The sequence below is a fragment of the Ornithorhynchus anatinus genome, chromosome 13 (assembly GCF_004115215.2).
Source record: "Ornithorhynchus anatinus isolate Pmale09 chromosome 13, mOrnAna1.pri.v4, whole genome shotgun sequence".
Lineage (NCBI taxonomy): Eukaryota > Metazoa > Chordata > Mammalia > Monotremata > Ornithorhynchidae > Ornithorhynchus > Ornithorhynchus anatinus.
The window spans coordinates 21,922,422-21,947,692 of NC_041740.1; the positions used below are offsets into that span (position 1 = coordinate 21,922,422).

Here is a 25,271-nt window from a genome sequence, read left to right on the forward strand (position 1 = left end):
GAATAGGAGGAATGGCTTAACTGGGAAAACTGGGAGGAGATGTGACTTTAATAAGGCTTTGAAGGGGGGGAGACCGGTGGTCTAAGGAATATGGAGGGGGGAAGAGTTCCAGGACAGAGGGAGGACGTAGACAGACGAGGGAGAGGCACCGTGAGCAAACTGCCGCGAGAGGAGTGCAGTGCGCGGGCTGAGCTGAAGTAGATCAGTGAGGTGAGGTAGGCGGGGGCGATGTGACTGAGCGCTTGAGAGCGGATGGTAAGGAGTTTCTATTCGAAAGTTAATGAAAAATAGGTAGAGCCCATCAAGGGGACTCTGTAGGCCCCGCCTCTGCCTTTTAGAAAGTTTGCCAAGATCGAATGATCAGACAGTAGAGAATCGAATCACGTGATCTTCCCACCGGGGATCGGGGTTGCCGTTCTTGCTTTCTTTCTAACCGTTTCTCGAGGTGTCTGAGGAGGCCAAAGAAGCCGCTGGGCTCTCTGAAAAATCCCAGGCAATGTGAACTGTCAAAAACAAACGAAACGATAAATTGGGACAACAAAACACCTGGACGTTTCCTTAGCAGAGAAAACGGATGACAGAGAAGAAACGGACGGAGGAGTATTTAAAAATAACCTGTCTTTATTTATAAAAACGTTTGCCCTTTGAAAGTCATCTAAGTTACAAGTGGAAGAAAAGCAGCCTCTTTCCCGAGACCTTGCCGGAAAATTCAGGCGGGCAGCCTCTATTGGGATTTTGAAGGATTAACAGTTCTAACTGCGTGACAGCCTCCGCACTTTCGACCTATTTCATCAAGGCAAAAAGCTCTCCGTGAGATCTGGCGCATTGACCGGTAAATATCGACAGCCCCGGAGTCTGCGATCGATAAGGTGAAACGTCACTGAGGGACAAGAGGAGGGAGACTGACACAGTCGGATGTACGGTGACTCTACAGATTCCAAATCGTCGCAACGGGAACGTCTCCGTCCCGTGAAAGCCGTATCCCCCGAAAATCTTCCGCCGAACTCAGAAGGCAGTCATCCCGTCCATCACCCTGAGTCATTTCCAGATGACCCCAGAAGGATTGCGATCAGTTTGGCCACCACCAGTACGTTCAGGCTGTTCCCGAGCAGGCGGTATCGCTGTTTCGTCGATATCTGCTCAGGAAATCCTATAACAAAAGAGTGCAGAGGGCAAGCCCTTGGGAGATTAGCCTCCGACGCGGACAAAGGGCTCCATCTCCTCCACTCAGCCGGAACGTAGTCTCCCTCAATAGAGCCCAGTCTCGCAAGCCAAAGGAGGGAGGGGAGCCTCGCTCTCCGGGACATTTGGGACGTACTGACAAATGAAGTCCCAAATTCCAGATTCCCATAGGATCTGCTGGCCAAACTGAAGCTACGGGACCCCCTTCTCCTCCCTTGAAGCGGGCTCTCCGTCTAACCCCCGGTGTCCCACCAGCGGGAGGGAGTGGAGGGGAGAAACCCTGGCTTTCCTTTAACACCCCCACAGGGTCCCAGAACAGAGGAATGAAGGAATGCTCAATAAGATTAGGAAATTCAGGTTTTATGCTGTTCAGTGAGCCCATCCCTTTGGCGGAAGGGTGACAGGCCGCGACAGCTGACAGGAGTGGGGCTGCTGACTATAGGGAAGAGGAAATGTCAGTATTTATATAAATACACGCAAACACACACATCGGAACTTATAACTAGGGAGGCAACGTGGCCTAGTGGAAAGGGCACGGGCCTGGGTTCCAATTCCAGCCCTGCCACGTGCCCGCTGGGTGACCCTTCTCCGTGCCTCAGTCTCCTCCACTGTGCAACGGGAATTCCCTCTCCCTCAGCCTGCCAGTCCCACGTCGGATAAGGACCGTGCCCGACCTGATTAACTTGCATCTGTCCCAGCTCTCGGAAGGGTGCTTGACGGGCGGTAAGAGCTCAACGGACACCGTTAATAAAAAACTAAGTGGAAATTCAGGAGAGCAGAATACTCCGGAGAGTCCGGGCCGGTCACCGTGAAGTTGCCGCGTCGACACTTCAGGGTCTATTAATGCAATACAGTTGGCCGTCCCACCCAGTAATTACCCTCCAGCTCTGGGAAAGCGAATCTGATCATAAATCTGCTAGTTAAAAGATAGCACAGATCAAGAAAACAAACACCTCGCTCTGCAGGTCACTGAGCTCAGGGAGGTCAGCCGCTGCAGTAAACGGAGCACAACTCTTTCACCCACCCGGGACAACCGGCCACATTAAGCGGGTCCAGCAGGAGGTTTGGCCGATGCCAAAACCACCGAAGAAACCTCTAAGGAACACCGACGCCCAGCCCCACTAGAGCAGAAACTGACTGGGAAGGACAGTTTTGTCATATTATTAGCCTGGCAGTTCTCTGCAGATGAAAGGATGCTTTTTTTTCCCCCAACGCACAAGGGATCTGCTAAAGCAGGCAGGACCCACGGTGAGGAAAAGACACTACCTATAAACCTCAGGTGCAGAGTAAATCACCACCCGCCTTGTGGCTCTGCTTCAGAGTCTCCCTTCCCCTCCGCGCTGGAAGGAGGGACCAGCGACTAGGAGTCAGGCCGGGAAGACAGGTATGCGGAGTTGGAGGGTCAGGGGGATGCACGTGAATGTTCCCAACTCCCGCGAGAGCCTGGGTCAAGGGCAGAATGGCAGGAGAAGGGCCGATCCGCACCCCACCTACCGAACTCGGGGGGGAATCCGTGAAGATTGGCTATTTCCCTGGGGGTGAAATATCGTAGTTTTAGAGTTGCCAGCTTTCTCAGCTTCTCCTCTTCCGGCAGCGTTTCCAGGGCCTCGTAGACATCTTCGATCTGGAGGAAAATACCCAAAACAAGCAACACGGTGGGGTGGGGGAGGTGTTTTTGTGCCCCAGGTCAAACTAGTAGCCGCATGACACCTCTGAGGGGGAGGGTGCAGCTCTGGCTGCAGTGTTCCGGACAAGACAAAGATGGCCGTGGTGCCGGAGCGGGAAAGAAATACAGGAAAACGCTGAGGGCGCTGGTCTCCCTTCTCCTGTCTTCATTCATTCAACCGCATTATTGGGTGCGGAGCACTTCCAGGGTGCGGGGCACTGTACCAAGCATTTAGAAAGTACGATGCAGCAATAACGAGAGACAATCCCTGCCCTCAACAGGCTCGCAGTCCCGACCCACCGTCGTTTCAACTCCACTCCCTGCCACCATAAGCTGGCCTGGTCCGATCCACGCCGCGTTTCGACCGAATTCAGGTCCGCTGGCAGTGCTCTGTCTCACACTCGACCGATTCACTGAAAGGGGGATGGCACGCAAACCATCCGACGGACTAAGGAGCAGGCTCCGGGGAAAGAAGGAAATCCGCGAGGGGCTCGATGACGGTAACGGGGAGGCCCTATTGGAATTAGGGACCCCACACACGAGTAACGGCCTTGAGACCCAAGTGAGATACGTTGGAGGCAACACACGACAGTGGAATCCCCGTCGGGAATGACGGGAGAGCAAACTGGGACGAGATTCCCAGGGCAGTGGCCTCTCCAGTCGACCAGCGGCGAGGCTATCCTGTATTAGAGACTTCCAGAGAAGTAGCGTCCACTTCCCTCAGTGACCCATTCGGCAAACTTTTCCTCGGGTCTAATCTACATTTTTCCCGACGGGTTTCCTCTCATCATCTTCTACCTCTAGCAGGATGGCCGACGGCACAGTTCTGCTCCAGCGTACGTTCTCATCACGTGATTGAGATATAACACGATCCACAATCGATCCTCTTTACTGAACGCTTACTTTGTGGAGAGCGCTGAATGAAGTGCTTTTTTTTAGGCATTCGTTAAGCGCTTACTATGTGCCAAGCACCGTACTAAGTACCGAGGCAGATGCGGTTGGATACAGACCCCGTCGCACTTCGGGCTCACGGTCTCCGTGCTTGGGAGAATACGATATAATAGAGGGGGCAGACATAATCCCTGCCCTCGACGACATGACGATCTAGTGCGGAAGACAGACGTTAAAACAAAGAGAAGGGAAGCGGCACATACTAGTCGTGGGGATGGGAGTGGGGTGAGCACCTAAGCGCTTAGCGGGAAAGCACTCAAGGGCAGGATGACACTTTTAGGGAGGCGAACGGGGAGGGGGGATTAATTAACGAAGATTTCTTGGAGGAGATGTGATTTTTAGGAAGTCTCTGAAGGGAGAGGGAGTCCCAGGGAGGAGGGAGAGCAAAGCGAGGGGTTGGGGGCCGGAGAGTCACGGGCGAGATACGGTGAGTGCAGGTTAGGTTGGAGTGGGAGAGGAGCGAGGATAAACAGGGGGGAAAGAACTAATTCGGGTGAGGAGCTTCTGCCTGATGGAGAAATGAATGGGCAACCACTGGAGGTCTCGGAGGAGCGGGGAGACGCGAGCGGGATGAGGTTTTAGAAAAGAAATACGGGCGGCAGGGGTCCTCTCTTGGGTCCCCTCTTATCTCTCTGACCGTTCATTCCCAGTCTCCTTCACTGCCTCCCACCCCCTAACTGGGGGGGGGGGGGAGGGGGGGTCTCTCAGCGTTCAGTTCTGGGTCCCCTTCTATTCCCCCTCTCAACTACCAAATCTCCATCTCCCGTCCTCATCTCTCTTCGGTCTCCCATCTCCTCCTGCCTTCGAGACACCTCTACTTCGACGTCCTGCCGTCACCTCAAGCCTAACGCGTCCGAAACTGAACTCCTTCCCCTCCCCGCAAACCCCGTTCTCCTCCTGCCTTTCTCATCGCCGTCGACGGCACCACCACCCTTCCTATCTCACAGCCCCGTCACCTCGGTGTTATCCTCGACTCCTCTCTGTCATCCAACTCGCATATTCAATCCGTCGCCAAATCCCGTCAGTCCCACCTTGGCAGCATCGCCCTTTCCTCTCCATCCAAACCGCTTACCGCATTAATACCATCACTCATCCTATCCCACCTGGATTTCTGCATCAGCCTCCCTGCTGACCTCCCAGCCTCCTGTCTCTCCCCACCCCAGTCCGTATTTCACTGCAATGCCCGGATCGTTGCTCTACAAAAACATGTCAACCCCGCCCCTCAAAACGCTCTCGGGGTTGCCCATCCACCTCCGTATCCAACGAAAACTCCTCAGCGTGGACTTTAAAGCAGTCCATCACCTTGCCCCCTCCTACCTCGTCTGGCTTCTCTCCCACAACCCAACCCGCACACTTGGCTCCTCTAGTACTAACCTTCCTTCTGCGCCTCGGTCTCTCCTGTCTCGCCGCCGACCGCCGGCCCACGTCCTACCCCGGCCTCGAACGCTCTCTTTCCTCAAATCCGACGGTTACTCTCCCCCGCTTCAAAGCCTTGTCGAAGGCCCGTCTCCTCCAAGAGGCCTTCCCGGACTAATCCCCACTTTTCCTCATCTCCCACTCCCTTTTGCGTTGCCCTGAGTTGCTCCCTTAGTTCTTCCCTCCTGACCCCCAAAGCACTTCCGTACATACCTGTAATTTTATTTATTTGTATTGGTGTCTGTCTCCCCCCACCCAAAATGTAAGCTAGTTGCGGGCGGGGAACTATTTATTGTTGTATTGTACTTTTCCAAGCACTCAGGACTGTGCTCTACACACGGTAAGCGCTCAATAAATACGATCGAATGAATGTACAGACAAGGCATTCATTCGATCGTATTTATTGAGCGCTTACTATGCGCGGAGCACTGTACTGAGTGCTTGGAACGTACGATTCGGCAACAGGTAGAGACAATCCCTGCCCACTGACGGGCTCACGGTCTAATCGGGGGAGACGGGCGGACAAAAACAAGACAACTTAATCACGATACAGAGAATCAAGGGGATGGACGCCTCATGAACAAAAATAAACAGGGTAATAAAAAGAGATACAAATGAGCACAGAGCTGAGGGGAGGGGAAGGGAGAGGGGGAGGAGCAGAGGGAAAGGGGGGGAAGGGGGAGCAGAGAGGGAGCGGAGGGAGCAGAAGGTTACAGAGAAGCAGCGTGGCTACAGAGAAGCAGCGTGGCTCACTGGAAAGAGCACGGGCTTTGGAGTCAGAGGTCATGGGTTCGAACCCCGGCTCTACCACTTGTCAGCTGTGTGACTTTGGGCAAGTCACTTAACTTCTCGGTGCCTCAGTTACCTCATCTGTAAAATGGGGATTAAGACTGTGAGCCCCACGTGGGACAACCTGATTCCCCTGTGTCTACCCCAGCGCTTAGAACAGTGCTCGGCACATAGTAAGCGCTTAACAAATACCAACATTATTATTATTATTATTAAGGTTTGAACCGGAGAGAGGAGAGGCAGGAGGCGGGGAGGTCGGCGAGGAGGTTGACGCAAGAGTCAAGACAGGAAACACGTGGAGATTTTGAGAAGGAAGCAGCGGTTGTGCTAATATACTCGGTGTCTGCAAGAAGTATTATGCTACACTTCCCGGTCAGACTGCAATATATGAAGAAAACTCTGTACTTTTTCGTATTTTTACCACTTCCAGTATTTAATCCAGTGCCGGGCAGCCGTCGAGAGACGGCGGGTGTGAAAATGAGTGGTTTGAGGAAAATGACTCGCTAAGAAACTACCTGCCAAACAGCTCACAACCTAAGAGAGGCCTACGACAACCAAAGAGGGAACCCACAGGCCGAGCTAAGAGTTCTGCTGGACCAGTAGGAGGATGCCGCAGTCGATCGACCGAACGATACTATTTATGGCGCGCCCATGGGACTGAGCATTTGGGAGAGGGAGACACCAGCTCCGCTCCGCCTCATCAAGGAATCCACATCGCACGCCGCTTCCCACCTCCCTGAGAAGGAGACCACTCCACCTCGGGAAAGCTGGTGACCGTGGAATCCACTGCCGCGGACTCTGCACTCCAAAGAGAAACTGTCGCTCTCCAGCCGTAGCTCCCCACTGACTTTCGTTTTCATTCCGTGCATTGTGTATCTGTCTCTTCCCCCAGGCTCGTTTGAATGTTTTGGTGTCGTCGTCGTTTCTGCTTCCAGTCCTCCCTGCCCCACCCACCCAACTGCGAGTCCCTCGAGGGACGGGATCCACGTCTAATTCCCATCTGAGTTAGGGAAGCAGCGTGGCTTAGTGGAAAGAGCCCGGGCTCGGGAGTCAGAGGTCACGAGTTCGAATCCCAGCTCTGCCGCTTGTCAGCTGGGTGACGGTGGGCGAGTCACTTCACTTCTCTGGGCCTCAGTTCCCTCATCTGTAAAATGGCGATGAACTGTGAGCCTCACGTGGGACGACCTGCTGACCCTGCATCTCCCCCGGCGCTTAGAACGGTGCTCCGCACGTAGTAAGCGCTTAACAAATACCAACATTATTATTATTATTATCCGGGTGCTCTTTGCCAGCACCGCGAAGAGTAAGCACTTAATTAATATCGTGACTATTACTACTAGATTGGGGGAAAGAGCGAACGAGGAGGCTGAGGCACAAATCAAGCTGGGATAAGGGCGAGCACCTGGATCGGACCGGTGACCATCGGGATGGAGAGGAAAGGGCCCACTCTGGAAATGCCGGGGGGGGGGGGGGGGGGGGGGGAGAACCGGCAGGATTCGACGACAACCTGAATGTGGGGGATAAATCGACCAGGTTATCGGGTTGAGAGACGGGGGAGGACGGGGTCGTCGACTATGACGAAGGAGAGGATTTGGGAGGGAAGACGAGTTGTTCGGTTCCGTTCGGCTCTTCGGTTTTCCATCCCAACGGCCATCACACCGATCCAATCGCTTACCGTTTCCCGCCTCGACTGCTGCAACGGCCTCCTCACTGACCTCCCCGCCTCCCCACACTCCAGTCCTTCCTTCCCGCCGCCGCCCGGCTCATTTTGCCAGTAGTTGCCCATTCCCCGCGGCGTCCAACAGGAGGCCCTTAACCACCGGCTCTGCAGCGTTCGGTCAGCGTTTACCCTCTCCTTCCTTACCTCGTTTATTTAATAATGATAACGCCGGGGTCTGTCAAGTGCTTACTGTAGGCAGAGCGCTGGGGGAGATACGGGGTCATCGGGTTGTCCCGCGTGAGGCTCCCAGTCTCCAACCCCGTTTTCCAGAGGAGGCAACTGAGGCGCAGAGAAGGGAAGGGACTTGGCCCGCAGTCGCGGAGCCGGGACTCGGGAGCCCCAAGCCCGGGCTCCTTCCGCCGGGCCACGCTGCTTTCCTTTCTTCCTACTACAACCCAAGCCGCGCGCTTCTCTCTTCCAACTCCAACGTCAACTCCGCCGTTCCTCCGTCTTGTCCATCTGGCTGTTGGCCCCTCGTCCATCTACTCATCCCCTCCTCATCTACGACAGACCGCGACTCTCCTCCCTTTCAGAGCTTTAAATCCAATCGCGCCTCCTCCAGAAGGCCTTCCCCAACTAAGCCCTGACCTCCCTGGCTCCCTCTCCCTTCGGCGTCACCGCCGAAATTTCGATCCGTACCCTTTGAGCACTGGAAATTCATCCCGTCCTCAGCCCCGAAGCACTCACAGACACATCCAAGAACCATGTAATAATGTCGGTATTTGTTAAGCGCTTACTACGTGCAGAGCCCTGTGCTAAGCGCTGGGGGAGCTACAGGGTCGTCGGGTTGTCCCCCGTGAGGCTCGCGGTCTTAATCCCCATTTTACAGATGAGGGAACTGAGGCCCAGAGAAGTGAAGCGACTATATCATTTCTTACTATACGCGCAATAAATTTAATCATTTATTGCAATTCAGAAGCGGCGTGACGCAGCGGTTGGAGCACGGGCCCGGAAATCGGAAGGCCCCGAGTTCTAATCCCAGCTCCCCTCCCTGTCTGCTATGTGGCCTTGGGCAAGTCACTTAATTTCTCTGGGCCTCAGTTGCCTCCTCTGTAAAATGGGGATTAAGACGGCGCGCCCCAAGTGGGACGCAGGCTGCGTCCAACCTGATTAACGTGTATCTACCCCAGCGTTTAGTACGGTACCGTGCGGCACTCGGAGAAGCAGCGTGGCTCAGCGGAGAGAGCCCGGGCTCGGGAGTCAGAGGTCATGGGTTCGAATCCCGACTCTGCCACTCGTCAGCTGTGTGACCGTGGGCGAGTCACTTCACTTCTCTGTGCCTCAGTTACCTCATCTGTAAAATGGGGACTGACCGTGAGCCTCACGTGGGACGACCTGATGACCCTGCGTCTACCCCAGCGCTTAGAACGGTGCTCGGCACGTAGTAGGCGCTTAACAAATACCAACATTATTATTATTATTATTATTGTTGTCGAGGAGGGCGGTGACGCGCCCGGGGCGTTTCCGTCGAACCATCGTCCGGGCGGCAGAGGGGACTGAAGCGGGGAGAGACTGTGTGTGTGTCTACGTGCGGGTTGAGACACGCGTCTTTATCCCTCGCGATCTGAGTCTCTTTTCCCGTCCTCCCGTTCCCTCCTTTCTCTTCCATCTAACTCCGGACGCCTTCCTCCCCTCGCGAAGCAGGCCCATCTGCATCGGAAAGGAAGCGGCCGTTCTAGGTCAACCATTTCACTTCCTTCCCTCCCCGCTAAGCATTTCCACTTCTGTTCACCGTTTCCCGAGAATTCAGGGGCGACTTGCAGCGTTCTGCGGGAGGGGAGCTCGCCTACGGGGCTGAGTTTGATCACGGTGCTCTCCGATCGACGCGTCGGCGCTAGAGGAGGAGCGTGGCCTAGTGGATGGAGCGTGGGGATCAGAAACAGCGTGGGAGCCCGGGCTTGGGAGTCGGAGGTCAGGGGTTCGAATCCCGGCTCCGCCACTCGGCCGCTGGGGGGACCGTGGGCGAGTCACTTCGCTTCTCTGGGCCTCAGTGACCTCATCTGGAAAGCGGGGATTAAGACTGGGAGCCCCACGGGGGACCACCTGATCACCCCGCACCTCCCCCGGCGCTTAGAACAGTGCTCTGCACATAGTAAGCGCTTAACAAATACCAGCATTAAGGACCTGAGTTCTAAACCATGATTGCCGTGTGACCCTGGGCAAGTCATTTCTCTGTGCCCCGGTTCCCTCATCTGTAAAACGGGGGTTAAGACTGGGAGCCCCACGTGGGACAGGGACTGCGTCCAATCCGATCCGCTGACGATAATAATAACGTCGGTATCTGCTAAGCGCTTACTATGTGCCGAGCACTGTTCTAAGCGCCGGGGGAGATGAGGTGGTCCCACGCGAGGCCCGCAGTCTTCACCCCCATTTTCCAGATGAGGTCACTGAGGCCCAGAGAGGTGACGCGGCTCGCCCCCGGTCCCACAGCTGCCAAGTGGCGGAGCCGGGACTCGGACCCCTGACCTCGGACCCCCAGCCCCGGGCTCTTTCCACTGAGCCACGCCGCTTCTCCCGTTTACCGCAGCGCTTAGGACAGTGCCTGGCACACGGTAAGCGCTTAACAGGGCCCACGATCGTTACTTTCACATCAGTACCCAAACCGAGATGGCTCTCTGAACGCTTATCGCTCAAAAACGCATCCCCCAAAATACCTGCACCTCCTCGGCGGTCTGCAGCACGGATCCCGTCCCTTCTACGTAGCTTCCGTACCTAATAAACGGACAAGGATAATTAGCAGTTGGCTTGGCTCCCGCCCAGGTGCGCGCGCAATCCCTAGATTCACGCTCTCGGGGCGACGCTTCCCTCCCACGAGTTGGGAAGATGCTCCGCCGACACCGTTCCTGTGGCCGCGGGGCCCGGGTCGGGGGGACCCGGACCTTGTCTTCGACACCAGGGCCGAAACCGAGAGGGCGTCAGTCTTCCCAAACCGTTTCGACTCCTAGAAAGGAGAGGCGTAAGCCCCGGTTTGTATTCAGGGGGTCCAAGGGGTCCGGATTGGAGGGGGATCGCCCCATGGCATTTTTCGGGGTCACTCCAAAAAAGGAAGAGGGACACCAGAGCCTCTTTAATAATAATAATAATAATAATAATAATAACGTTGGTATTTGTTAAGCGCTTACTAGGGGCAGAGCACTGAGATACAAGGTATTCGGGTCGTCCCCCGTGAGGCTCCCAGTTGATCCCCGTTTTCCACATGAGGTCACCGAGGCCCAGAGGGGTGAAGTGACTCGCCCCCCGGTCACCCGGCTGCCGAGTGGCAGAGCCGGCATTCGAACCCATGACCCCTGACTCCGAAGCCCAGGCTCTTTCCGCTGAGCCACGCATCTTCCTCCCTCCTCTGCCCCTGGGCAGCTGGGCGGCTTCGGGCACGTCGCTTCGCTTCTCCGGGCCTCAGTTCCCTCCTCCGGAAAACGGCGATGAAGCCCGAGCCCCACGCGGGACCGCCCGGTGACCCCGTATCCCCCCCGGCGCTTAGAGGAGTGCTCGGCGCATAGTAAGCGCTTAACAGATTCCGCCGTCATTATTAGGATCCCCCTCTAAATACGGCCTGGGAAGAGAAAGGGATCAAGAAGAAACGAATACCGACTTTATCATTATTATTATTATTATTATTATTATTGTATCTGCCCCAGAGCTTACAACGGTGCTCGGCACCCAGTAAGCGCTTAACAAACGCCATCGTCGACATGGTGATTATTATTATTTATTTGGCTGGATTCAGCAGATCGCCGTTTCAGGGCCGTCCGAGGATTACCTGTTCGCGATTTGCCATCTGATTTGACAAACGCTATCTACTGCAGCACGTACGGATTTTCACAATAGCGCCACGACGCACACGTCCCTACATCCCGATGCCGTCGGGAAGCGGCGTGGCTCAGTGGCAAGAGCCCGGGCTTGGGAGTCGGAGGCCCGGAGTTCGAATCCCGGCGCTGCCACCTGTCAGCCGTGGGACTGTGGGCGAGTCACTTCTCTGTGCCTCGGTTACCTCATCTGTCAAATGGGGACGAACCGTGAGCCTCACGTGGGACGACCTGATGCCCCCGGATCTCCCCCAGCGCTTAGGACGGTGCTCTGCACGTAGTAAGCGCTTAACGAATACCGAGAGTATTATTATCCCGGTGCTTCTCCAACCTCTAACGTATTTCGACGTCTGTTTCCCCGGATGGATCGAAAACTCTCTGAGGGCGGGGATCGGGTCTACCAAGTTCTACGTGCCGGTACCTGGGCACGAATTAAGCGCTAAATAAATGCCACCGATCGACCGTCGCGTTCATCACTGACTACGTCGGGGCCTTCTCGCCCCGACGGCCGCGTTCGACCCCGTGGACTGCTGTCCCTCCCTCCCGACTCTCCCCGGTCTGGGTTTCCAAACACGCCGGGCTATCCCGGTTCTCCCGCTTCTCGGAGAAGCAGCGCGGCTCAGTGGCAAGAGCCCGGGCTCGGGAGTCCGAGGTCGGGAGTTCGAATCCCAGCTCTGCCCCTCGGCAGCTGTGGGACTGTGGGCGAGTCACTTCACTTCTCTGGGCCTCAGTCACCTCATCTGTAAAATGGGGATTAAGACTGTGAGCCTCACGTGGGACAACCTGATTCCCCCGTGTCTCCCCCGGCGCTTAGTGCTCGGCACACAGTGAGCGCTTAACAAATACCAACATTAATCCCGGCTCCGCCGCTCGCCAGCTGTGTGACTCCGGGCGGGTCACCTCACTCCTCTGGGCCTCGGGTCCCTCATCTGGAAAATGGGGATTAAAACCGGGAGCCCCACGTGGGGCAACCCGATCACCTTGCGTCCCCCAGCGCTTAGAACGGTGCTTCCCGCACAGTAAGCGCCTGACGGATACCATTTCGAAAGCCCCGTCGGTGACTTCCTGTCCTCCCCTTCCTACTCGGAGTCGGTCTTCCGTTCTACCCGCTCTCCTCTCGTCTCCGCGGGGGGTTTTTCGGCCCACCCAGCTCCCCGGGCCCGGACTCCGCGGGCGGACGGCTTCCAGATCTCCGACTCCAATCCCGATCGCTCCCCTGCTCCGAAGAGCGCATCGCCTTCCTGCCCCGGACGTTTCCCCCGTCGCGGATTTAATGCCAACGCCCCGCCTGCCCTCACGAAACCTCTCCTCTTACTCCTTTCCCTGTCGCGTCTGACGAGGTCCCTACCCACCCTTCGATCGCGATCCTCCGGAGTCGTCCGGGGCTCTTCTCCTTTTTACGGCGCGCACGTTGACAGAGGGGTTTCAGGGTTTGCAGCCCGGGGAGTCCAAAATAGGCCGCCCCATCCTCCTGCCGAAATCCCGGCCTTCCCATCTCTGCCATCGTTCGCTCGATAGTATTTACTGAGCGCTTCCTACGTGAGGAGCACCGGACCGAGCGCTTGGAGCGGACCATTCGGCCACGGACAGAGACCGCCCCCGCCCGACGACGGGCTCGCCCTCCGATCGGGGGGAGACGGACGGATAAAGATAAGACGACGCCACCGCGGTACATCGAATCGAGGGGATGGGCACCTCATTAACAAAATGAATCGGGGAATTAAAATATAGAGAAACGAGCACGGTGCGGAGGGGAAGGGGGACATCGCTGTAGACAATACCACTAACCTCCCTATCTCCCAACCCCGTTAACCTTGGAACTGTCCTCGACTCCTCTCTCTCTCTCTCTCCCTCTCTTCTTCCCCGCTGCTTTCGAGCGTTTTTACGTCTCGCCTGCCCTACAAATAATAATGATGATGATGTTGGCATCGGTTAAGCGCTCACTATGTGCCGAGCGCCGTTCTAAGCGCTGGGGGAGGCGCAGGGGAACCCGGATGTCCCACGTGGGGCTCACAGTCTCAATCCCCATTTTACAGATGAGGTGACTGAGGCGCAGAGAAGTTAAGCGACTCCTCCCTTGACCCGCCACGGCTCCCTCCCGTTATCGCCCCGGCAGCCTGGCTCCGTGGAGAGAGCCCGAGCGGGGGAGTCGGAGGTCACGGGTTCGAAGCCCGGATCTGCCCCTTGGCAGCTGTGTGACTGTGGGCGAGTCACTTCACTTCTCAGTGCCTAAGTTCCCTCATCTGTAAAATGGGGATTAATACCGCGAACCTCACGTGGGACGACCTGATTATCCTGTATCTACCCCGGCGCTCAGGACGGTGCTCGGCACGTAGTAAGCGCTTAACAAATACCGACATCATCACCATTTCTCTCCGAACTTCTCGAGGGAGTTGTTTCCATGCGCCTTTCCTCCAATTCTCCGCCAGCTGAGAAGCAGCGTTGGCCTGGTGGACTGGCGAGACCGGGCGACCCGGGTTCTAATCCTCACTCCACCACTTCTACGCCGGGGGGGGCGCGGGCAAGCCCCTTCTCTGGGCCTCGGTTGCCTAATCTGAAAAACGGGGATGAAAGACTGCGAGTCCCGTGTGGGACAGGGACCGTGTCCAACCTAATCACCTCGTGTCTCGTAATAACAACGATGCCGCTGGTATTTAAGCGCTTACTATGTGCAGAGCACTGTTCTAAGCGCCGGGGGAGATACGGGGTAATCAGGTTGTCCCACGTGAGGCTCGCAGTCTTCATCCCCATTTCCCACAGTCCCACAGCTGCCGAGCGGCAGGGCCGGGCCTCGAACCCGCGACCTCCGACTCCCAAGCCCGGGCTCTTTCCACTGAGCCACGCCGCTTCTAATCTGCCCCGGCACCTAGGAATAACGATGTTGGTATTTGTTAAGCGCTTACGACGTGCAGGGCACCGTTCTAAGCGCCGGGGGAGATCCAGGGTCATCGGGTCGTCCCACGTGAGGCTCCCGGTCGATCCCCGTTTTCCAGACGAGGTCGCCGAGGCCCAGCGAAGCGACTCGCCCACGGTCACACAGCTGCCGAGCGGCGGAGCCGGGAGTCGAACCCGTGACCTCCGACTCCCAAGCCCGGGCTCTGGCCACCGAGCCGCGCCGCTTCTGTCCCTCTTTCCCATCTTCACGGCCATCACCCGGTTATAACGGCCCTTCGCCTCCCGACGGGACGGCTCCTTCCGACGGCCATCTGGAAGCGGCGGAGGAAAAGCCCAGTCGAGGCTATCGTTGGGACACCCCTCCTGCAAAAGCAAAGGCCGGGCGGCGTCTCCCGGGGCGACCGGGACAACGGACGGCGGGAGGGCCGCTGGCCCTGCCCTCCACGCTCCGCCGGAGAGCGCGGGGACGTCGGAGGGAAAGGCACGCGGCGGGACCGACGGATCCCTCTCCTAGGAACCTCCGCTGGATGCAAAGACTAGGGAGGAGGGGGTTCGAACCCTTTACCCCTTCCAGAGGGGACTCAGATGGCGGAAGGGAGGCCATCTTCTGTACAGAACCGCCCACCCAGTAGAGGCGATTTGATAGCGGTTTTAGGGGAGCGGGAACGAGGCCGGCAGAAAGCTTCCCCGCCTGGACAGGCGACCGATAGAAGAGCGCCAGAGAATTCACAACCGATCAGGCCGCAGAAATGGCGCTTCCGCCCCGGGCCGTCAAAGCCTCCGCGGAGGTCGCCGAACGATCGGCGCCGTCTTTCCGGCGGGCGTTCGCGGGCCGGGCGCCGGGCCCGTCACGTTCCTACCGGATGGGATTCTCCCTCCCGCGCCCTCCCGGCTCGGCCGGGAGCCAGCGGAGGGGACTCGGTCTCCCGCGAGCGCCGCGGCGCTTGCTTCCCCGGCGGCCGCGGCTTCCGGAGCGGGCCGCGGCCGGAAGCGGCCGGCCGAGAGCCTCACCCTTTAGTGAAGCACGTAGACCGCCGGCAGGTGGGCTTGACGACGTCCAACAGGAGGCCGTAGCGCAGTAACGGTTTTGGCGGCAGGAAGTACCGGCTCGGACCACTGTCCTCCTCCAGGAAACCTCTCAGCATCTCGACGGAGAGATCGCCGTCCCGCTGCCGCTTTCTCTGCATTTCTTCCGCCGTTTCAAGTTTAAAAAGAACGGCCTCTCTTCCCGGGCGCGGCGTGCCGTCGGCCGAACGACATCTCGGCTCCGTGTTCTCCTCTTTCCCGGGCTCCGCGGCCCTCTCGCTTCCCCCGGCGACTGCGACTTCACGCCGTGGCGAATTTCCCGATCCGGGCTCGGGGAATTCCGTTAGTATCTGGTGTAAAGCGAAAACAAGAGACCTCTTCTTGAGAAACGGGACATTCCAGAGGAGCGATGCCCGAGGCGATCTACTCGGCCTCTCCCAACCCAGAAGCCGGTTGTTCCGTTCGGCCACTTTCCAGCTTTTAAAGGAGGTTCGGCACCGAGGCTCTCTTTCTCGGATGTTTCCGGATGGCCCGGGAAGGGGCCGGAACTCCTTCCGATCCCGAACGGGGACGATCTCCTCCCGGCTGCCGGGGGGGAAGGGCGTGGGACATCGGACCGTTCAACCCGACGATCCGATACCTCCTCCGGTGCTTAGGAAATGGTTAGATGCGACCGTTGTTATTAAGAGGAGGCGGCAGAGTTGATTGGAATCGGTTTCGGCCGAAAGCCCACCCGGCCCCTTGGCGTAAAAGGAGGCCGTGGATCCGAGCCCGGTTGAGAGAGCGGCCGCGGAAAGGGGAACCGGGCCCGGCCACAGTCGGAGAACATCCCGCGCCCAGCTCCCTTTGGACTTCCAGCCGGTTCGACTGTTTCTGCAAAAGCTGGAACGTTTGATAAAATCCTCCTTATAGAGCGCCACAGAGGCGGGCCCCGGCTTTCTCTGAGAATCGTGTAGCTCTCCACGGTGAGGCTTTCGCCCTGTCTGATCATCTGCGCGTGGCCAAGCGTCCTCCTCTAAGAATCCGACTGTTCGCTGAGAGCCACGACGGGCGGGATGCCCTGCCCCGGGTCTGAGCCGAAAGGCGCTTCCAGGCTCCGGCCCTGCAGATTTGGCTCGGTACTGGAGAGGAGCGGCGATCGAGATGGGGTCTCTCGGGGGAAACGGCAGGCAGGGGAGGAAGGGACGTCGGGGAGGGGGCGCGTGTGGATGAAGCTGAGGCCCAGAGCGGGCCGGGAAATCATTTCCTCGACGCTTCCTGAGCGTTTACTCTGACCCCGGGGGAAGACCCCCCGCCCCCCCCGCCCCCGAGGGGGAGACGTTGCCCAACTGTCCGTTCCAAGCGCTCGGTACAGTGCTCCGCACACGGTAAGCGCTCAATGAATACTACTGAATGGATGAATGAATGAAAGATGGTACCTGTCCCCGGACCTGGAAAGGGAACGGGCTGGACTGAAGCTTTGCAATCAGGAAATATCGCAGTCTTGAATTCGGTATGCCGAGCTGCAAGCAAAGAACACCCCCGGTAAGTCAGCGCGTTCACGGGGAATTACCCCACCCGGCACGATAAGCGCAGGGCCTTCGGAACTCACTGCTTCTGAGGGAAATTACCCTCCCGGTTTAGGGAGGAGAACCGATCCGGACGGAAATCTCTTCCATCACCCCATCCGCCTTCCCCCGTCATCACCGTGCTCACTCTGGAGCCTGCCGCTGGTCCGGCCGGAGAGGCACGTGGATTCTGGGTTCCGCCGGAGCCGAGCGCCGTACCCTACTCTCAGAGCCAAGGCTCCCCCGAACCCCGGCTCCGGAAAACCGAATCGAACGCGAACCGACTCCGCGATCCACCGCGGGGCTTCTCCCAGCTCCTCCTTCCGCCGCCCTCGGCCCTTGAGCCGGAGTAACGGCTCCTTCGCGCAGGGTGGCGGGGAGCCGAGGAGAAACCAGGAGAAGATCAAGACGACCAATCTGAGACTAGACCTCCGCGGATTTATGGATCTCGGTGGCCGAGCGTCGATCCCAGGTCGGCTGATCGTATGGGGCTAAAATCCTGGAGTAGCTCCGTGAGCGGTACATCCGGTGACTTACAGGTGACAAAGAGGACAGGGAAAGAATCTACGCCACTTCTCCAGGAAATTAATCCGGGGTGTCGGATGGGGGACCCCACCAGCCCGGCCAGTCCACCGCGCATTCTGCTAATACGCAACTGGGCCTGAGGTTCCTCTATGGGAACGCTGGACCACCACCCGGCCAATAACAGATCCCCGCCAAATATTCAGGAATGCCGCCCAACCTCGCGTCCACACCCCGAAGGATGGGCTACTTTACACATCCGGGAATTTGGTAAGCATCTGGTAGACGGGGAGTGTGAGAATCGAGGCCCTCGGCTGGAAACCGACCACGACGTCGCACTTCCTAGACAAAAAAAACCACCCAGTCGTCCCCCGGCCTTTCCAATCTGGATACTTACAGAGGTCGGCGACAATAAAAATTCTTGATATTGAAATCCACACTTCTCTATTGTCTGCACCAAGAGGTCTCTGGCGATAAAAACACAGGTTGCCTCCGGTCAGTCACCGGGTCCCGTCAGTCCTTCCTCGGCGATATTTCCGCAGCCCGCCCCCTCCTCCCCGCCCAAGCGCGGTTTCGGCCTCGAGCGCTTTCGATATCCTCCCTGCGCTTCTAGATCGGCGTCCTCGCAGGCTCCCCCGGCCTCCGTCCCCGCCCTCCCCACTCCACGCTACGGTCCGTTCCCTTTATCGTTTCGCTAAAACGCCGTTCCGCGCCCATCTCCCCGGTCTTCCGAGACCTCCAGCGGTCGTCCGAGACCTCCGACGGTCGTCCCTCTTCCTCTGCATCAAGAGGAAACCTCCGACCGGTGACGTGAAGGCACTCGACGGGTTCACTCCTCTCCCACTTATCCTTACTCCTCTTCTCCTCCTACAACCGGCTCAAGCGCGTCACTCCCAATCACGACCTACTCACCGGGTCTCCCCCCTTCGTCTCTCTCGCCGTCGCCCTCTCGCCTCCCGACCGCCCGGCCCTCCCTTCCGCTTAATCCCCGGCACGACCCGCCACTCGCCCGATTGCCAAAGCTCATCTAAAATCACAACTCCTCCGGGAAACCTCTCCCGCCCGGATCGTTTCTCCCGAAACGCCACGCAGCCCGCATCTCCGCCGCGTCCTCGAAAACCTCCAACAGCCGTCCCGCCGACAGAAAGTCCTTTCCCGCCCGCTCTGAGGCAAGGAGGATGTCCGTTACGCCGACGGACTTTACTCTCCCACGCACCTGGGCCGGAGCGAGCGCTCCGTGGGCGAGACCGACCGCCTGATAACCAGCTCTCCCCCTCCCACCGTCCCTCGCCGACGTCCCACGGCCACCCCATCCGCGCGCGTCACGCCTCCGACGCCGACTTACGCTCCGTACCCTCGGCCTCGCCCGCGTCCTCCCCCGGTCCTGGCGCTCCTGCCCCTCCGCCCGCCTGCACAGTCCTCCGGAAACCACATCTCCGAGGGGCCTTCCCGGAACCCCCATTTCCCCTGCCCGCCCTCCCTTCCGGGCCGCCTAAATACTTGTTTGCGATTCCCTTCGGCGCTGTGGGACGCGCCCCCCATCCCAAGCCACTTCAGCACGCATCCTTACGCGCTTTTATTTATGGTCTGTCTCCTACCGCAGACCGTCGTGCCGTCGGCGGGCAGCGATCGCCTCTGCCCGCTTCGTATCGTACTCCCCCCGACCCCTTACTACCGCGCCGTGCCCTCGGTAAATGTTCAGCTGAAACCCCCCGATTCCCCGACTCACCTCGCATCCCCACCCTACTCACCCCACAGCCTCATCCTCGCTCACCGCGGGGCCCGGTGGAAGAAGCACGGGTCTGGGAGTCGGAGGCCACGGGTTCGAATCCCGGCTCCTCCACCCGTCAGCTGGGTGAGCGTGGGCGAGTCACTTAACCTCTCTGGGCCTCAGTTCCCTCGTCTGGAAAACGGGGACGAAGACCGGGAGCCTCACGTTGGGACCGCCCGATGCCCCGGTATCTCCCCCAGCGCTTAGAACAGTGCTCTGCACATAGTAAGCGCTTAACGGACACCAACGTTATTATTATTACACTTGGCCCCCAACTTCAGGCCACGAACCCCAGACTTGAGTCGGCCCATTCGGGTCTTCGCGGCCCAGGCACCGGCAGAAACAATGCAATTGGAAGCGCGGGCGAAACGGCGCCCGGCTTCATTCCCCGAACTCCAGCTCTGAGTCTCAACGATGTCGGCACCTGTTAAGCGCTCACTACGTGCCGAGCACCGTTCTAAGCGCTGGGGGAGATACGGGGTCGTCGGGCCGTCCCACGTGAGGCTCCCGGCTAATCCCCATTTTCCAGATGAGGTCACCGGGGCCCGGAGAAGCGAAGCGACTCGCCCACGGTCCCCCGGCGGACGGGTGGCAGAGCCGGGATTCGAACCGGTGACCTCGGACTCCGAAGCCCGGCCCCTTTCCACTGAGCCACGCCGCTTCCCATTTGGGTCTTGCCAGCCCGGGCGCCGGGAAGAATGACAGAAGCAGGGGGGGCAGGCAAGAGGGGGGGCCTGGCCTCGCGCCACGAACCCCGGCGGGAACTCTTCCGCTCGGGTCTCCGTGGCCCGAGCGTCGGGCAGGGCGAGAGAAATTCTGGCGCCGGGAAAACGGGGGAACCTTGGCAGTCGGGTCTCTCGTCGCCTTGATTCCATTTATCGGCTTCTTGTTTCTGACGAGACGTCCTTCCCCTCGATTCCACCCACCGCCGTCGTTCTCGTCCGTCCGTCTCCCCCGATGAGACCGTGAGCCCGTCGAAGGGCGGGGACCGTCTCTACCGGCTACCCATCCGTCCGTTCCGAGCGCTCGGGACGGTGCTCTGCGCGTAGTAAGCGCTCAATAAATGGATGGACTCCGGAAGCGCCCGAAACTTCGCCTCCCCTCCGCCTCCTCGACCTTTATCTTGGGATCCGTCTCCCCCGCTGGACGATCCCCGAAGGTAGGAGCCAGTTTACTCACTTCACTGGGCCCTCCCCAACATTCATCCCAGGGCTCCGCACATAGGAGGCGCTCAGGAAATACCAGAGGGGCCCGGAAAGAGGCCGGGCTCGGGAGTCGGAGGTCACGGGTGCGAATGCCGGCCCGGCCGGGCGACCGTGGGCGAGTCGCTTCGCCTCTCTGGGCCTCAGTGACCTCCTCTGGAAGACGGGGATGAAGACCGGGAGCCTCATGTGGGACCGCCTGTATCTCCCCCGGCGCTCAGAACGGTGCTCTGCACATAGTAGGCGCTTAGCAAATACCAACGTTACTGTGACTCATTCATTCATTCCATAGTATTTATTGAGCGCTTACCAGGTGCAGAGCACCGCACTAAGCGCTTGGAACGGACAAGTCGGCAGCAGATGGAGACGGTGCCCGCATTATTACCGACGGTTTTATTTTCCCCATACGGAGATTCGGGCCGGACACACCCTCTTCCCCCTCGCCTTAGGTCTCATTCACTGATTCAAGGGTATCTACTGAGCGCTTACCACGTGCTGAGCACTGTACTAAGCGCCTGCGCTGGACAACGCGGCAGCCGACGGAGACGATCCCCGCCCCCGGGTCTTCCGTGCCTCCTCCCCGGCCCCAAACGGTCAGAGACTCGTTCATCGTGGAACGGTCCCCGTGTCCCCCCGATTCCGGGGAAGGGCCTCCAGTGGCCTTTCCCGGCCGCTCCGCGCTCGGGATCGACTCGCCGAGGGATTCGAGGGCACGGGGAGAGAGCCGGGCCCCGGCGCGACCGCCGAGGCCCTCCGACGGCCGCCGCCGCCGCCCGGTTCACCGAAGACCCGATCCCGGCGGAGCGATTCCCCGCGACTCGACCCGACACGGAAGAAGAGCCGAACCGAACGCGGTTTTCCGTCGTCGGGCTGAATTCCGGCTGGTTCCGCCCCACCGGAGCCGCTCTCTCGATCATCTTTCCCACGGGTCGAGAGACCGACGTGGACCGGCGATGCTCCCGAAGCCCGGTCGCCCCCGTCTCCCTCCCGGGCGCCCCCCCCCCCCCCCATCCCTGCTTCGAGCAACGAAATGGTCGATCGATCGGGGGGGGGGGGTGTCCGCTGAGCGCTATTCTAAACGCGCGGGACGGCGCGATTGGGTGGAAAGCAGCGTTACGCAGGTCCGAGGGCCGGAGGAGCCGGGTTCCAATCCCGGCTCCGCCACTCGATCGGGATAATGACGGCGGTGTCCGTTAAGCGCGCGCTACGTGCAGAGCGCCGTTCTGAGCGCCGGGGGAGACCCGGGGTCGAGCTCCCGGTCTCCATCCCCGTTTTCCGAGGCCCAGGGGAGTGACTCGCCCGCAGTCTCCCGGCCGCCAAGGGGCCGCGATTCGAACCCACGCCGCCCGGGCCCGGTCGCCTGACCTCTCCGTGCCTCGGTGACCTCACCCGTAAAACGGGGAGCGAGACCGCGGGCCCTGACGGCGGGGGACGGGGACCGTGTCCCATCTGACTTCCCCGCATCCGCCCCGTGTCTAGAGGAGCAGCGTGGCTCAGCGGCAAGGGCCCGGGCTTGGGGGTCGGCGGTCACGGGTTCGAATCCCAGCCCCGCCACTCGGCAGCTGTGTGACCGGGGGGGCGAGTCACTCCGCTTCTCTGCGCCTCGGCGTCCTCGTCCGTAAAACGGGGGTTCACCGGGAGCCTCACTCGGGACAGCTGATGACCCTGGATCCCCCCCCCAGGGCTTAGAACGGCGCTCTGCACGTAGTAAGCGCTTAACAGATACCAACGCCGTCGTGATCACGACAGCGCCCCGCACATACTAGACGCTTCACCAATTCCAGGAGGAAAGAAAGGAGACACGTAGCCTGGGGAGGAGACGGATTTACGGCGCAGAGGGGGAATCGCCGGCTGGAACGACGCGGCCCCGTGCGCTGGGGGGAAAGGGCGACGATAATAACGTCGGTATCCGTTGAGCGCTCGCTAGGTGACGAGCACCGTTCTAAGCGCCGGGGGAGATACGGGGTAATCAGGCGGCCCCGCGTGAGGCTCACGGTTAATCCCCGTTTCCCAGATGCGGGAACTGAGGCCCAGAGAAGCGAAGCGACTCGCCCGCGGTCACCCGGCTGACGAGGGGCAGAGCCGCGAGTCGAACTCGTGATCCCCGACTCCGAAGCCCGGGCCCTTTTCCACCGAGCCACGCTGACCGTCGCGGTGCTCGACGGGTTGGAGAGCGTAACAGGTGACAGAAGGGAAGACGCGTGGGGGAAACGAGTGTGTCGTCCGGGGGGGGAAAGAGGATTTCAGCGGGGCGCCGAAGTCGGGAGCGTCTGGAGGGCGTTCCAGGCCAGAGGGAGGATGATGATGATGATGACGACGGCATCTGCGAAGCGCTCACTATGTGCCAAGCGCTGTTCTGAGCCCAGGCCAATCAGGTTGGCCCACGTGCGGCCGCCAGACTTCCTCCCCCTTTGCCGGACCAGGTCGCCGCGGCCCGCAGGAGTGACTCGCCCAAAGCCGCCCCGCTGACGAGCGGCGGGGCCGGGATCGGAACCCGGGACCCCGCTCTCCCAGAGCCCGGGCTCTTTCCCCCGGGCCCCCAGGGGTCGGGAGGCTCCGTCCCGCTGACGCTCCCCCCCCCGGACGCCGTCCGGCAGACGAGAGCCACGGAGCGGGGGCTGACGCGCCGAGGCCGGGATGGAGCCGAGAAGCGGGAAGGGCCCGGGCCGGGGAGTCCGACGTCACGCGTTCGAATCCCGGCCGCGCCCCGCGGGCGAGTCGCTTCTCTTCTCCGGGCCTCAGTGACCTCACGCGGAAAACGGGGACTGGGGGCCTCGGGCGGGACCGCCCGATGACCCCGGATCGACCCCGGCGCCTGGACGAGTGCTCCGCGCGTAGTAAGCGCTTAACAGATAGCGACGTCATTCGCCGCGCCGCCCCCGACCCTCCGCAGCACCTCCGCAGGGTGTGGGGGCCGGGGTCCCCGCTCCCCCCGACACCTCCTCTTCTCGCTTCTCCGATTACCGGCCCCGATCCGCCCGAGTGGACCCCACGTCCTCCTTACCTGGTGGCGGAGCCTTCAAATCCTTTGACGTTTTCCAAAAGAATATACCGGGGCGGTTTCCGGAGCCTGCGGGAAAAGCAGAAAGGAAACGGGATCACAGACGGGAACGAAGGCCCGGCGGCTGCGATCGATTCCGTCCCCCGCCCCGGCGAGTACGGTCGCCTCGGGGAGGCGCGCGCCGTCTTAGGTGGGATCGAGTCCATCACACGTGGCTCAGCGGAAAGGGCCCGGGCTTTGGAGTCAGAGGTCGTGAGTTCGAATCCCAGCTCGGCCCCTTGGCGGCTGTGTGACCGTGGGCGAGTCACTTCGCTTCTCTGCGCCTCAGTTCCCTCGTCTGGGAAGTGGGGATTAAGACTGGGAGCCCCACGTGGGACGATCTGATTCCCCTGCGTCCACCCCAGCGCTCAGAACAGCGCTCCGCACACGGTCAGCGCTTAACAAATACCGACCGTCGTCGTCGTCGTCATCGCCATTCGCCTGCCGCCTCCTCCGCCCGGCTCCCGCTCCGGCCCCGGGGACCCGCCGGGATGGGACTCGTCGTCCTTTAGGGAAAGGGGCTGTTTCGGGGGGGGGGGCCCCCGGAACGGACGTTCCGAACCCACGGAATCGAAAAGGTGACCACGTGGCAGGCGGGCGCCAACCTCATCCTCCCCAACGGCTCCGCTGGGTTTGCGTCTTTCGGGATCCTCCCGTCGCACGCCACTGGAAGCCGGCGGGCGGACGGCGAGGGGACTCGATCTGAAACGTGCCCACGCTGGCGGCCCGGTGGAAACGACCCCCTCGGGACGGCCCCGCACGTCGGGCGCCTCGGCGGTGTGGCCTTAAATAACGGTGGTATCTGTTAAGCGCCCACTATGTGCCGAGCACTGTTCTAAGCGCTGGGGGGGGGGGGGGGGGATACGAGGCTATCGGGTCGTCCCACGTGGGGCTCCCAGTTTGAATCCCCATTTTCCAGACGAGGTCACCGAGGCCCAGAGAAGGGAAGCGACCCGCCCACGAGCGGCGGAGCCGGCATTCGGACCCACGCCCGCCGACTCCCGAGCCCGGGCTCCTTCCACTGAGCCGCGCTGCTTCGGGACTCCGGGGACCGACCCGCCTCGATCTAACGGTCGCCGAAGCGGTCGCCAAAGGGGGGTACCTGGGTAGGATCCGCAGGAGATACAGAAAGCTCTTCGTTCTCCCGTCGGCCGCGTCGCCCCGAAGGCCGGTTCTGAAAAGAAAGCGGGGGAGCGGACGGAGCGAGCCGTTCAAAGGCTTCCGCCTTCTAAAAAGAGCGGGGGATCTGCACCCTGGATGGGTCCACGGGGCTGCCGCGCGGGAGATCTCGTTGCCCTTGCTCGGTGGGAAGAGGCCGGGCTTCCGAGTCTAGAGGTCACGGGGTCGGCTCCCGGCTCTGTGACCGTGGGCGGGTCGCTTCGCTCCTCCGGGCCTCGGCGACCTCGTCTGGAAAACGGGGATCGACCGGGGGGCCTCGCGCGGGACGACCCGGTGACCCCGTATCTCCCCCGGCGCTTGGACGTAGGATACCCACGTTATTAACGTTATTACTAGTAAATTCCTCCATTTAATCGGCGCCGTTTTCGATAAAGCCCCGCGTTCCCGTCAACTGGCGCGCTGAAAATTCCCGGGCGCCGACCTGACATAAGTCGACCGCGGCCGCTTTATCCCGGTAACTGAATCTCCCCCCCCAGCCCCCCGCCCCCCGTTAACTCGCGATGAATTTAACTCCCGATTTGAAAGATCATTGAAAAACTGCTTTTCGCCGCCCCCCCCCCCC

General features: G+C 60.0%; 1 protein-coding gene across 6 annotated transcripts in view; it reads right to left on the reverse strand.

Annotated features, from left to right (window-relative positions):
• Positions 1-601: 601 nt before the first annotated feature.
• TRDMT1 (tRNA aspartic acid methyltransferase 1) overlaps positions 602-25,271 on the reverse strand; it is a 61,618-nt gene continuing 36,948 nt past the window's right edge. For 2 of the 6 annotated variants that reach the window (XM_029077543.2, XM_029077542.2), the window contains 8 exons: positions 24,633-24,704; positions 23,495-23,560; positions 17,915-17,984; positions 16,867-16,950; positions 15,434-15,798; positions 10,379-10,436; positions 2,677-2,806; positions 602-1,150 (listed from right to left, as the gene is read on the reverse strand). In XM_029077543.2, coding sequence (XP_028933376.1) covers positions 1,029-1,150; positions 2,677-2,806; positions 10,379-10,436; positions 15,434-15,798; positions 16,867-16,950; positions 17,915-17,984; positions 23,495-23,560; positions 24,633-24,704 — 967 coding nt within the window. In that variant the 3' untranslated portion in view covers positions 602-1,028. Of the gene's footprint in view, positions 1,151-2,676; positions 2,807-10,378; positions 10,437-14,624; positions 14,786-15,433; positions 15,799-16,866; positions 16,951-17,914; positions 17,985-23,494; positions 23,561-24,632; positions 24,705-25,271 lie in introns of those variants that run through there. The other 4 variants (XM_039913840.1, XR_005660668.1, XM_039913841.1 and 1 more) reach the window with 4 other exon arrangements.